At 33.9% G+C, this 15,488-nt stretch overlaps 1 protein-coding gene across 1 annotated transcript; it reads left to right on the top strand.

The window, feature by feature from the left end:
* Positions 1-4,590: 4,590 nt before the first annotated feature.
* On the top strand, positions 4,591-5,286 carry LOC139843048 (uncharacterized). The gene has a single exon (XM_071833132.1). It carries the CDS (start codon positions 4,591-4,593, stop codon positions 5,284-5,286), a length of 696 nt encoding a protein of 231 aa, XP_071689233.1.
* The last annotated feature ends 10,202 nt before the right edge of the window (positions 5,287-15,488 follow it).

Below are 15,488 nucleotides of genomic sequence, written 5' to 3' on the forward strand. Positions count from 1 at the left end.
TTTATTAAGGACTACACATCATTGAGGCTTCCAATACCGGTCAAAGACTTATCAAAAAATACAGTGAAGGAGGTTTTAAGTGATGCGGTTGGAAGTTTTGTACAATGGCCTCTCATGAAAATGACTTGCATAACCAAGGTACATGTACTGTAATGCTTACTTACCCGTTTCTTGTTTTAATCTAAGTATTATAAATTATATCTTCATTCAGGAAATGGAGGCATATGCAAATGACATCAGTGCCCAAAAAAAAACAGTACACATTTCAAGGGGTGACACCACAAAGACTAATAGAATTGCAACAAAAACAGGTTATTAATGTTTATATTCTGAATAAATTTTTTTTCCATGTAATACTCTCTGTATAGCTTAGGGATAGCACCCGCGGGTAACGGGCACGGATTCTATATACCCGTGATCCGCCCACCGGGTTTCTTTTTTGCAAGTTGAGACCCGTTACCCGCCTACGGGTAAAAACTTTTCGCCCATGCCCGTGACCCGCGGATACTCGTGACCCGCGGGTAACCCACGGGTAATAATAATATACAACTTTTTATTAGAAAATCCAAATAATTTTATTAATTATAAAACCATATGTACAAGCTATATGTATAATAACATGAAAATTAAGTTTTTTACTTGTATATAATATTATATTTTTAATTATTATTCAAATACTAGTAAAATAGTCTTTAAATTTAATTATTATAAATATTAATTCGTGGGTAAATTAAGAAAAGTCTCATGTATTCACGGGTCGGGTTTTACCCGCGACGGGTAGCATATACCAGCGACCCGCCCGCGACCCGTCGGCGGGTATAAATTTTTACCCGTACCCGTGACCGCGGGTAAGATTCAATGATTTTACCAGCCCATCGCGGATCGGGTACCCGCGGGTCATGGGTTTATTCTCGCCCATTGCCATCCCTAGTATAGTTGAATACTCTGTAAATATTTGGATACTCTGAAAACTTGTATAATTCTTACTATATATATTTATATATCATGTTTGTTACTTGATAGGTGAAGACATATATCGTTTTGTTCCACCCCACGACTTCAGAACTTACACCGTGTGCTAGGGGGCATATGCATCCAACCGATGAGAATACCTTGATACATGGAAAGCATGTGCTTCCATGCTACATGAAGGTGTCTATAAACTATGTTTTGCCTCGATTTGAATCTACATTGCTTCCAATACCAGATAAAAATCTTGAGTTTAATACACTAAAAGAGGCTATTGGGGCTATGATACAATGACCTCTCTTGAAACTTCGTCCTTCAGATAAAAACAAGGCACATGTATAATTGCTTACATAATTTCTTGTATTGGTCAACTGCATTTAACTGTTATATTTAATTTTGCCTCGATTGTTATCAGGAGAGTGCAATGAAATCAAAGAGGGTTGGATTACAAAATAGAATAGATAAAAGCAATGTGTCTATTGGTACTGGTAGTAAGCAGGTATATATATGCTCATCAAATTTAAGTTACATCATCATACGTATATACGTATATAATTTAAGTTATCTGATGTGGTGTTGCAGGTGCATCCACGTAACAAAGGAGATTCAGGAATGCAAAAAAAAAAAAAAAAAAAAGAGAACAATTGTATAGTAAGCTGCTTTTAATGGAACATCTCCTACCCAACAGATCATGTGTACAAGCTGCGTATACTAGATGGATGAGTCGAGAAGATCCTACCGCCGGTTTCACTCATAATGCAACTCCGGGAGTTTTTGGCGTACCCGATGAGTGCGTAAGTACGATTGCTGCTGATGACATCATCACACTTTGGACAAGGGGTTGCCTGGACTGCAACATCATTTTTTCCTTCATGCTGTAAGTGCATTTATCAATTCATATGCTCGTTTGACTATAGTTTTCAGGTTTTGAGCTGACATGTTATTTTTTTTAATTTTTTTCCGCATATTAGGGGTCTACACACTTTTATGAAAGTAGCTTTTACCGAACCATATGGGTTAATGAACCCTTATTATATATGTAGATCATTGATCACCTCAGACAAAAATTTTGTAATAAAGTACTTTAGGACCGCCTTCAACTCTACTCAACAGTCTTTCTTCGCACCATATAATCAGAAGTATGTAATCATTCCTTATATATTATTGCTTACAAAAATTTTATCGTCTAACGAGTGTATTTTAATTTGCCAGTGGCCATTGGGTGTTGGTTTTTATATCTCACACTGAGTACAAAGGAATCATACTTGATTCAGTAAATAGGAATCAAAAGAAGACGAAAGATGATTACCTGATCACAGACTGCATAACGCAGTAAGAATTATTTCTAAATTAATAATAGTTGTTAATTTAAATGTTGATTACATTTACATTATGTCACATTAGACAATATCATTTGATCTTTTATTTGTCTAATTTTGAATAGGGCTTGGGGTCCTTTGCAATGGAATGTAGTTAAGGTTAGTCATCCTAGCTGCCTACAAACAATCCTCTAAGTTGTTCATCCATGTTTTCATGTTCATGTTAATGTTACGTGTTACATGTTAAATTAATACATGTGTATAAACGTGTGGTTATACTGCAGTGAAATCAACAACCCGGCAGTTAGGAGTGTGGATATTATGTGCTCACTTGGATGCATTCGATCGTACATAGTCGTATAAAAAAGGAAGTTATTAATATTGGCGAAGTAAGTATTTTAAGTTATGAATGATTAAATTTTATCTTTAGGTATATGTTACAAAAAGCTTATATTTTATATGTATATTTATATACATATTTAAAATTTACAGTTTTCATGGGATGAACGTTGTTTATCTACAATTGATTTCGACAATATTATAGAAAAATGACATTTGTGGGCTCCTTTTTGAAGTCTGGTATGTGTAACCTTTATGTGATCTGATATTGCGTGTCAACGATCTTGGAGATTTGGTATTATTGTTAAAGTCCATATATTCATGCATGTTCAAAATACTTTTCTTTCAAAACAGGTAAAGCAAATCAATGGATTTTCTGAAGAGCAGGTGGATTTTTTGAGCTGCAGGATGCTTTGCTTTGAAATGGAGTAGTAGGCAGCTTTTTTTCATTTGTAATAACTAGATGATCTAGATTTATGACTTTTTTTCATTTGTAAATGTTATGAAGATAATTTATATGTATATTTGGGTTTTCTTTATTAATAAAATTAATTATTGTTTTATTCTTGTTGATCTATTACATTTATCAGTATTTACCAGTTCTGCAATTCAACACGTCTACTAGCACAACCAATTCAACACGTCTAATTGCTTTTTAAATTTCTGTTATAATACAACACGTCTACTTGCAGAAGTCTGTTATATTTGGTGGCAATTTGAAATTTTTAATTTTTAAATTTTTAAAAATTTAAAATTTTGAATATTTTAAAATTTTTGGCTGGTTTAAAAAAATATCCCGGAACACGTCTAATTGCAAATAGATGAACACGTCTAATTGTAACTACAAGAACACGTCTAATTGCAAATAGATGAACACGTCTTATTGAATCTAGATGAATACGTCTAATAGTGACTAACGGAATATACAGGAACACGTCTAATAGTAACTAAAGGAACACGTTTAGTTGCAACTAACGGAACACGTCTAAATGAAACTAACGGAACACGTCTAATTGAAGATAACGGAACACATCTAAAAGACACAAACGGAACAGCCTAATCTAACGATTTGACAACACGTCTAATTATTAGTTTTTAGAGCGGTTCCTTGAACCGCACTATATGAGTACACTCATTTGGAGCCGTCACATGTAGACGTATTTCGGAACACGTCTAAAAGCCTTTTTCCACACGTCTAAAAGAGCCGGAATGTAGCAGTGAATGTTCATTTTTTTTTTTTTTGAGAAAAAACGAAACACGACAACTAATCTTTTAGTTTATAACACTTTTTGAATGAGTTTTTAACGATGAATTCGTAAATATAAGTTAAAAGCATGGAAAACATGACGTCAAAAATTTTAAGACGTGAAAAAATATGGTGTCAATAATTTTAGGTATTATTAACTTTTTGACACTTTTAAGTTTCATTTATCAAGTTTCCTTTTTAACGCTTTTAAAAGTAAAAAAATTCGTGACATTTGTAGGTGTCAAAAATATATCAAGTTATTCACAGTTTTAAAGTATTATAAATAATGAAAGCGAAAAAAAAAAAAAATTATCGTAGCGATAACATTAGGATAGGTAGGTATATATAGGAATATTTAATGTGCATGGGTGACTGGGTGGTATAAGAATATGAATAAGCAAAAGTGACCTTAGGATGTGCCACAAGGAAGATGGCAATGTGTTGCCAACCCTATTATCCCTAGCCATATTTTATTTACATCCTGACTACCCCAACTGATCAATTTAAATTAAATTTACATAAAATAATAATCTTGAGTGCATGCAAATTTTAAATGATACTTATAATGATTTCTTTATATGGACGTATACCTTCGTACATCTATAATATGCTTCGACTCTTTTCTAACATTAATTGATATCCCTTTCTAACATTTATATCACAAAATTAAGAACTCCAAATCACACACACACAATCACACTTCGTAACAGTTTAAAAATGAGTGTCAATGGTGATGATCAAGAACTTGAAGCACTAGAAACACTTTCACTCACTGATTTCCCCTTAACAGAAGCTCGAGATTCCGGTTTTCACGAACAACTACAACGAAATTCTTCTTCGTCTGCTAATGAAGATTTATTTGAGTTCTTTAAAGGCGAACCGTGCGGTTATTTAGAAGATGACATGATGTCTCATGCAGAAGATATCATTTCAGATGGAAAACTAATTCCAATCAACGATCAAAATCAAGCTCATAACAAGAAAAAGGTTCATCGAAGGTGGTCTGAATCAATGCGCGAGTTAGAGAGCACAAACAACAAAGAAACAGCGAGTCAACTCGTTAGAAACAGCCACTCTTTGGATTACAAGAAGTTAAGTAGGAAATCAAAGATGAATTATGAACCAACGGGTGAGATTCATCGTAACAGTTTAAGTAATAAATCTTCTTCATCAAGATGGACAGACCTTAAGTTTGGGCCGTTAAGGGTCCCACATGAGATGGATCTTAAGAATATAAGGAACCGGCAGATTGTTCAAAATACGTCCAAATCTTTGTTTCCTAACGGAGAGTCGAATGATCGTTTTATGGTTACTCGCGTTGGTAATCATCAACGGAAAACATCATGGGGAGTGCTTGGAATTCTTAGTTGTAAAAGTTCCGTTAGTGTTGCCGTTACGATGCCGTTAAGTTGATGTACAATTAAGTTTATATAATTTGACACGTTGGTGCCCTTTCTTTTTTATAACAATACCATATGGGACCCAAATGGAATTTTTAATTGTACTCGTAATAGAATTTGAAGTAAATTTTCTTGTTTGGTATAGTAGTACAATCATTCCATGCATAAAGCCATAAAGGTAGTTAACCCATGATGCATTTTGTTTATACTTTAGCCTCGCACAAGCCATGCGTTCCCTATTTTATTTATTTATTTATTTTTGTATGAATTGGAGTAATAAGATGACACATTGCATTTTTCTTTTATTGCTTTTAATTTGGACACTGTTTGTGTGATGATGTATATTTTGTGGTCGCCGATAAATAGGTTCGAGTTGTATTAGACCTTGTTTGATAGTTTCTTACCTAAGTGTCATTACGCCACATGGATATCCATTGAACCACGAGATTTGTAAGTTAACTTATTTAGTTCCAGTTCTCTATATTTATGCTATTTAGTTTCACTTAGACTACTCATTTATGGCACATTTGCTTTCAGAATTGACCATCACATCATCAACATCACCTCAACACTTATACCATATCTATTAAATAATAGCTACAAATATGAGGTTCACTATATTATTGAATTCAAGCAAAGTACATATCAAAATGTATAAACATTTAATTCACACGAGTGATAACTCACGTTCTTGAAATTGCCCTTGCCAAAGCAAAAGTGAAAGCGGAGGTGAAAACGGTATGAATGACAATGGTCTTTAAGTAGATAATTCATACGTTCTTGTGAGTTTGTGTATATAGGTCCTCATACAATGTTGCATGTATATTATAAAAATTATTTTTATAGTTTTGTGACTTGGTAATACATCAATTATAATGAAGTTACTACTGCTAAAGTGGAATTTATTCCATATATGCATATACTTGTTAAGATAAATCCATTTTAGAAAGCTCTTAAGTCCTTTTTATCTTTTTGGGGTAGTTAAGATATATTTCATATACCTTGTCTCCTAGCAAGGCATTGTATTCTTTCATGTGGATTTAGAATGTCCTTAGTTGAAGGGTGTCATAAGTTGAAGGACCAAAAGAAATTTTTCTAAATAGTTGAAGGTGACATAATGACAGATGACGTGGTAAGTATGGGTCAAAGTGGGGGCAGGCGATTTTTGTCTCTATAGAATTTGAATAAAGTGATAAGACATTTTTACCCTTAAAAAGTGTTGATGCTAGATTGCTGTCATACTATTATTATTTGGGAGAGTTTGGCATGCCACTATAATTCCTTTGGTAAAGTGGAACAATTACGGAGTATAATACATTTAAAATTAATTATCAATATCAAAATATCAATATCAATATCAATATCAATTAGAATTTACTTTTTTATTCATATGTTATTCAATGAGTGACTATTATATACGTAGACAATCATATAAAATAATAATTGTCTTTTAGAAAGAACATCAGAGTGTTACTGAATGATGTAATCGTTCTAGAAGTCTTTAAAAGTGAAATTCGTCAATAAATTGTTGACCTTTCGATATCTTCTTGAGCTGGTTATTTTTGCGTGGCATATTGGAGGTGGATGTGCGTACTTTTGTGTTGTTAATTGTAACAAGGGATGCTATATATATTTGTTTTTTTTCGTTAAATTAAATATACGTAGATGAAAATACAGTTATACCCGTTTGTCTCGTTTTAATGTAGAAATATACAAACAATGTATTTATGTGTTAGGATTTAGTGAATTGTGGAATAAAAGTATACAAAATTCGTTAGTTGCTGAATAGAAGCCCTCTCCTGGCTGGAGATCCCCGGCCTTGTGAGGAGATTGATATGAAATTGATAATCTTTGATTAATTTTTGAATCGTGAAATACTTTCTTAATCAATTATTTCGACCCTTACAAGTCTTTGATTACATGAAATCTTGGGATAAGACAAAACGCAAATTGATTTCAGACAAGAAGAGATCAAATAATGATATATATATATAATTATTTTTCCCTATGTTATGAAAAGCAATTTGTAAAAACGAAATGAATATTCTAGTAACTTGGTGGTTAAAATGAAAGGGTCCAACTCTTCAATTTGGCGGGAAAATCTGTTGACTAAAAGTCATATCGTTTGGCGGGGAAATATGTTAGAAAGCAACTTTTCGACATAGAGTATAGTGCCTTTTCGTGATAGTATCTAGTCAACTTTTACGGGCGTGCATTCCACACTTTTCAAAACCCGTTGTTAAGTATAACTAAATAACTCTTGTTTTTCAAATAAATCTCAGTTACCTTAAATGATTGTTAGATGACATCAAAATTATCAAATATGACAAATTTGACTAATGGTCGATATAACCAAAAAGGACGATCAAATGAATGACGTTGATGTTGCACGATCTAGGTGTCAAACCAAAGCTTGAGAGTTGAGATTGTTCTCTTCGGCAATAGTCCAAATTGATAAAATTAAAATACCGATGTTTATTGATAACTTGAATAGTTGTTACATTACAATGAAAAGAGAGCTCTATTTATAGAGCTATGTACAAACGGCTATATGAATGAGTTAAGGCAAGGAGCCTATTAAACAAGGAAAGAATTTAATTCTTAAAAAACATAAGGTAAGTGACCGTTGTTGTAGCTGAGTTGCAAAAGGGGAAATTGACCCGGATAAACTTTTTGATATTTTCAATCTTTTCTAACATCGGCATATCCGCATATATTGGTAATTGACCCGGATAAACTTTTTGATATATATATGTTGATGAACATAAACAAATAATGTTCCCATACTCGAATAATATTTGGTTTTTGTCCCTTTTGTTAATAAATAAAGCTGGCTGAGTGAGTGTTACTTAAATAATTGATCAATATTGGCAATCTTTTATGTCACTCTCGTCTTCATTTCGACTCCCGGCAACTATAATAGAAATTGATTTAAATTATAGCTACTTAGCTAGACACTTGAATCAGGACAAAAGCTCATAATTATATATGTTATCACTCTTTCAATTTCAATTGCACCGTACCAACTTGAAAATGAAAGGTATATTTAATTCATTAAACGTGTGAAGACCGGATTAAGGAATGATTATCGTAACATTTTAAATTATATTTGGTATATAAATGATACAGTGTCGTAAGCTACTGATTATAGGGAATTGAGGTTGGGCATTTTGCCAATGTATATAAACATTGATGCAAAAGAAAGTATGTATTCACTGCCAAGTGGTCAACATACCATCTTTGAACTCATTTATACTTCCTTTTCGTATGTTCAATCCTCCTGCTTAACTTTTTTTCTTTCCTTTTTTAAACTATCTTTTACCGACAAATTTGTTAGGAAAGATTATAACAAGGCACTAGAGATATTACACAAATTAGGTAGCTATATAAGAGCCCTAAGATTAGTGACTTGCAAAAAATAAAGTTTCGAAGAGTGAAAGGCTGTGGAATCTTGGAATTGAGTTGAGGGAGGAGTCAGTGTTTTAGACCAAAGTTCCGAAGAGGGTAACTAATTTCTTATTATTATTTTGTGTTATTATCTAAGTTGATTAAATCTAATTTAATTGATTCGCATAAAACCTGCCCACAATCTTGTAAAACTCCAAAAGTACGTTCAACATTCTTTTGTGGAGATGCTTGTTTCCTTAAAAAAAAAAATACGACTGTGTAGCATCAGCAGCACTTGAAAACCCTTAACAAACGATGTTCGCGAATGGTAAATACCTTCTGCTAGATAGTATCCTCTATGGAACATATATTGATCGTCATGACTAGATGAGCTAGACATTTTTTATATTGAATATATATTTTATTAGAGAGAAAAGAATGAATTTTGTGTGAAAAATGTTAAAAATATAAACAACATTTATAGTGTTAAAAATAAAAAAATAAAATATATATCTAAAGTTTTCAACCGCTCGGTTAACGTTCTTTTTAGCCCTAAGAGTGCTCCCAACGGTTGAGTCTTCGGAGCCGCCCAGCAGGGCGCCGATGGCATCAAACCGCCCTGCCTCGCGCCCTACCATTGGTCCAGCTAGGGCTGTTAACGAACCGAATCGAGTCGAACAGTCAAAATTTGAGTTCGGCTCGTTCAAAATTTCTTAAATTCGAATTCTCGAACTCGATTAAAAATTTTATTTTTAGATCGAGTTCGAACTAGATTAATTAATCAATGTTCGATCTTAAACTCGATATTCGATTAAAATTTTAACTAAAATATAAATTACAAATTTTAAACTTCAATTGCTTATTTACGAACTCGAATAAATCTTTTATTTTTACATCGAGTTCAAACTCGATTAATTACTAAATGACGACTCGATATTCGATTAAACTTTTAACTAAAATTTAACTTCTAAATTTTAAACTCTAATCGATTACTTACAAGCAAAAATTTATTGTGCTCATATTCAAGTTCATATTCCAGCTAGTATTTAAAACTAGCATCTTCAAAGACATGAAGCATTTTTTAATTGCTAATAATTGCTGTTACCAATGGCCTCTCTCAAACATTTATACACAACACCCATCAGCCATTTTCAATCTGCTTCTCGATGTGGGACTACCTGAAGTGTAAAATCAACAATTGAAGATACATCATTGTACTTCTACATCTAAATGTAAACATAAACGATTTTTCAAATAGCCAAGTCTATATCCACTTCTACATCTAACATCTACATCTACATCTATATATAAAGTAAAGATAGAACTTTAGATTTTTATTATTTATTAGTTTTACTTTATATTTATTAATAGAACTTTCATATGATTTCAACTTACATGTTGTTTAACGAACAATATGTAATATGCGAGAATTGAATATCAAAGTTTAACTAAAATTGTTTACTATGTAGATTCGTGCAACTAATCAATTAAGTCTCATATTACCCTTGAAACTTAAAAGTCGAAGATTAACGAACAATATTTACTACACGCATTTGATTGTATGATCGATCTGTTCGGTTTAAAGGTTCATCATATATTGTTTCGGAGTGGTGGTGAGTGTGGGTGGTGATGGTAGTGAGTAGTAGTGGCGGTGAGTGATGATAAGTGCGGGGGGTGGTGCGTGGCGAGGGGGTGGTGAGTGGCGAGGGGGTGGTGAGTGATGGTGAGTGTGAACATGGGTGGTGGTGATGGGTCGTGGGTAGTAGTGGTGTGTGGTGGTAAGTGGTAATGGGTGGGTGGCGGGTCATGGTGAGTGGTGGTGGTAGTGTGTTGCAAGGGTGGTGGTGAGAGGTGGCGAGTGTGGGTGGTGGTAATGGTGGTGGTGAGTGTTAGTGGGTCGAAAGTGGTGGTAAGTGGTGGTGTGGTGAGTGGTGATAAGTGTGAGTAGTGGTGCTGGTGGTAGTTGGTAGTGGTATGTGGTGGTAAGTTGTAGTGTGTGGGTGGTAGTGAGTGTGGGTGGTGGTGGTAGGTTGTAGTGGGTGGCGGGTGGTGGTGATGGTGGTGATGGGTGGTAGTGGTGATAGGTGGTTGTTAGTGGCAGTGATTGGTGGTTGGTGATGGTGGTTGGTAGTGGAGGGTGGTGGGTGCTGGTTGGTGGCGGTAGTGGTGGTGATGGGTGGTGGTTGGTGGTGATGGTGGAGAGTGGTGGTTGATGATGGGTGGTGGTGGGTAGTGGTGGTGGTAGTGGGTGATAGTTGGTGGTGGTGGTAGTAGATAATGGTGGTGGTGGGCGGTGGAAGGTAGTGGTGGTGGGTAGTGGAAGGTAGTGGTGGTGGTGGTGGGTGGTGGTGGTGGAAGTTGGTGGTGGTGGTTGGTGGTGATGGTGGAGAGTGGTGGTTGATGATGGGTGGTAGGTAGTGGTGGTGGTGGTGAATGGTGAAAGGTGGTGGTGGGTGATGGTGTTGGTGGGTGATGGTGGTGGTAGGTGGTGATGGGTGGTGGTGGTTGTTGGCGGTAATGGTGGTGGGTAGTGGTGGTTGATGATGGTGGTGGGTAGTGGTAGTGGATAGTGGTGGTGGTGGTGGTTGGTCGGTGGTAGATGATGAAAGGTGGTTGCGGTGGTGGTGGGTGATGGTGGTGGAAGGTGGTAGTGGTGGTGATGGGTGGTGGTTGTGTGTGGTGGTGGTGGTTGGTGGTGATGGTGGAGAGTGGTGGATGATGATGGGTGGTGGTTGGTGGTGGGTACTGGTGGTGGTGGTGGTGGATATTGGTGGTGGTGTTGGTTGGCCGTTGGTGGTCTGTGGTCGTGGTGAGTGGAGGTGGTGTGGTAGTTTGTATGTGGTATTATGTTTTCGTATGAAAAAATGAAATATAAGATGATAATATATAATTAATAAAAATATTACAACAAAAACATCATATAGGTTAGTCGTAAAAACTTGTGAATCTATCCTTGTGGTCATGAGTTCGAATCCCCTTACATGTTACAATATTGTATTTTTCTACATGTTTCATGAACTTTGCTAGTTTGGCTCGGCTCGTGTAGCTCGACTCGTGTAGCTCGACTCGTGTTTAATCATAAATGAGCATACGAACTATTCGAGCCATATATGCTCGATTAATTCGTTCGATTATTAACCGAGTTTTCGAGCGAGTCGAGCCGAATATTAGCTTTTTCATACTCGGCTCGTGAAACTAATTGAACAATATTTGTTGTTCGAACTCGACTCGAGTTAGAACTCGTTAAAGCTCGAACTCGAAATAAAGGAGCTCGAACTCGAGTAGCTCGTTAAAAGTTCGGTTCGTTAACAGCCCTAGGTCCAACATTTTTCGTTTTCAAATACATTCGAGGACGGAAACAAATTAAAAAAGTGATCGTTTGAAAAAAAAATAATAAAAAAACCCAACGGCTACATGCAACGGCTATTTCTCTTTTTTTTTCTAAGTTATTTATTAAACTCTATATATACATATCCATATTCCATATTGCATATTCTATCAACACTTTCAATACAATTTACACAAAATTTTCACCAATTTCTTATCACCAAAAATGAGTTTAAAAAAAATCCAAAGAAAAATCCAAACAAAGAGAACAATTTTAAGAGAGAAATGCAATCGACGTCGATATGTATCAACAATTACTCGAATCTACACAACAGACTAGCGGTTTTTCTCAAATTGCTAATAATAATCGTGATGAATGATAAATTTATCGTTCATCAAAACGAGTGATGAATGATAAATAAATTTATTATTCAACGGAAATATTAATTTATGTAAAATATATCGACATTCATAAAAACACAATATCATTTTACTATAAAAATGTTAGTGTTTTCAACAAAATGAATAACATTCGTTACATATAATTTTTTTGAAAAAAAATATATGTATAATTCACCAGCCATAGCTTATTCTTTTAAAACATTAATCATGAATAATCTTATTCTTATTATAGATTTTAATTAAAAAATATGTTTTTATTCGTTAAAATTATTTTTTTCCCACATATATTATGAAATTGTATATGAATACAACTATATATATATATATATATATATATATATATATATATATATATATATGGGCAGGATAAATAAGGAAGTAACCAATCGGGGGGAAGCGGGGGGAAGCAAAATTTTTTTGTTTTCGATTTTTGAAAAAACTTTGTTTACGAACATTATAGATTGGATAAAAATAAGAATATTTAGAAAAGACACTTCATGATGATGTTATTATTTTGGCGGGAAAACGATTGACAAAAATAACATTCAAGATAATATTGTTCGTGAAGAATGTTAACTTTTTTTCATGTTTTGTTGTGACGATCGCTCCAAATTCATATGGACGAACACGTCATTCATCGATTTCATTGCGAGGTATTTGACCTCTATATGATACGTTTTGTAAACATTGCATTCTTTTGAAAAGGCACACCATAAATGAATATTTAAATCAAAGGTATTCGACATCTGATGATTTCTACATATAGACAATCACCGTAAATAATAGTTTACAATAGTACTTCCGTTGACAATGCAGTCAACATAAGATACATGGTGATGATTTGGTGAATGCAACGTTTCCTTGAAAAATATGCCATGTAAGACTCCATGCACATAGCTTGTCTAACATATAAGCAAACAGCGAAAGACTTCTAGGAAACCTAAGAATAAACATGCTAACAAGTGTCACCACAAAGATTGGTGAGTTCATAGTTTTAATGTTTTGCATAATCTGTACATAAAGGTGGATCACAAGATTTCAGTTGTTTCATCCAGAAACGTTTATCAAAATATTCTACACGATTGAGCACCCTGGTAACTAAACTTTGACGTTATAATAAGTACCCCTGTTTTAACATACATGCAACCAACATGTACAATGCACCCAATCCAACGTGTACTAAACTCAAATAGCATACGTCTGTTTTATAGTTCAGGCTAGGGTTTCTATACCTGGAACAGACGGGGATGTCAAGCCCTATGGATCCATATACAACTACTCGCGCCCACCAGTTCTTATAACTGGCGGTTACTAGTTACCAAAGCTAAGGGATTTTCAGTTCAAACTCGGTGTAGAATTTAGTATGTACTTGTATCCACTGCGTTTAAAATAAAGTGCATGTATTCTCAGCCCAAAAATATAGATTGCAAAAGCAATTAAAAAGGGAGCATATGAAACTCACCTTAGCAGCACATAAAGTCGTTCACCGAAATGTGATCGAAACTCGGAATACCAAATAACCGTAGATCTCAACGTATCAATATTGTGATTCAATATTGTAGGAAAGTACGTAGACGTAACAGAGATGATAAACACTAGGTTTGATTTGCAAACAATACCCACGAACATTACCCATAACCTCCATAGCTATAACCCATAGTTTCCTTAGCTCTATCCCGCTCGAAAACCCATTTTTGAAAGTGACACGCTCATAACCTCGTCGTAGTATTTTATGTATACTACTAATTAATAATACTAATAATAATAAGATTAATAATAATATTAATCTTAATAATAATAATAATAATAATAATAATAATAATAATAATAATTTAAATAAATAAATAACTTACGGAGTAATATATAATAGAGTGAAGTGAACAAAACGCAAATTCGATCGAATTTATAGCACTTGAGCCACCAACTTTACCCATGCGATCGCATGGGATTCATGGGCTCTAGCCATGCGATCACATGGCTTATGGATCCAGCTCACACTCGATTGTTTTGTAGTTCGTCGACATATTATTATATTTATATATAATTTATATAATTTATATAATTTATATAAATTAATTATATATTATATTATATTCTCGTGCGTAGTGGACTTGTAACTTTTGTTCCGATAAGTCGTACGTTGTCACTCGACTTATGTCCCGGTTCTGGTTTTTAGAACGTCCTTTCGTACGTTTAGAAAACTAGTACTTTTCGTTACGCGACGTGTACCTTTATCAAAAATTTAACTTAATCATTGATAAACTATGTCACTCGAAGTGCAGCTTTAATCAATTAAGTGTTTTGGTTATTTGCTTCTATAAATCATCGTCTCGTAGTATATACATATACATATATACATTTTCATTTTGAAATAGTGTTTTACTGTAGCAAAGTTTTTTTACTGTAGCAAATAGTGATTTTCGAAAACACTGTAGCTTTTCGGGTACTATAGCAATTCGAAAATACTGTAGCAAATTAGTGTTTTACGGGTTCATCTTAAACGTTTTAGTTAACTTATCTAAATATCAATCGAATCAATAATCAAAAGTTACTATCGTTTACTAAATAACTTGAAATCATATATATATATATATATATATATATATATATATATATATATATATATACATACATATATATATAAATATATATATATATATATATATATATATATACATATATATATATATATATATATATATATATATATATTAAGTTATATATATATTGTTCGTGAATCTTCGAGAACAGTCAAAGAATAATTGATTACATGAATATAGTTTCAAAACTTTGAGACTCAACATTACAGACTTTGCTTATCGTGTCGAAAACATTAAATCATTTAAAGATAAAGTTTAAATTTGGTCAGAAATTTCCGGGTCGTCACATTTATGAAGTAAAATTTAGCCCGATTTAGAGTTTAGGGTTTAGGGTTTAGGAACCCTAAACCCTAAACTCTAAACCGTTCGTGTTAAAAACTCGATCTAAATCCTAAATCTAAACCCTAAATCTAAACCCTAAACCCTAAATTTCTAAACCCTAATATCTAAACCCTATAAACCCTAATATCTAAACCCTAATATCTAAACCCTAATGTCT

This window comes from Rutidosis leptorrhynchoides, chromosome 4, assembly GCF_046630445.1.
Source record: "Rutidosis leptorrhynchoides isolate AG116_Rl617_1_P2 chromosome 4, CSIRO_AGI_Rlap_v1, whole genome shotgun sequence".
In the NCBI taxonomy this organism is placed as follows: domain Eukaryota; kingdom Viridiplantae; phylum Streptophyta; class Magnoliopsida; order Asterales; family Asteraceae; genus Rutidosis; species Rutidosis leptorrhynchoides.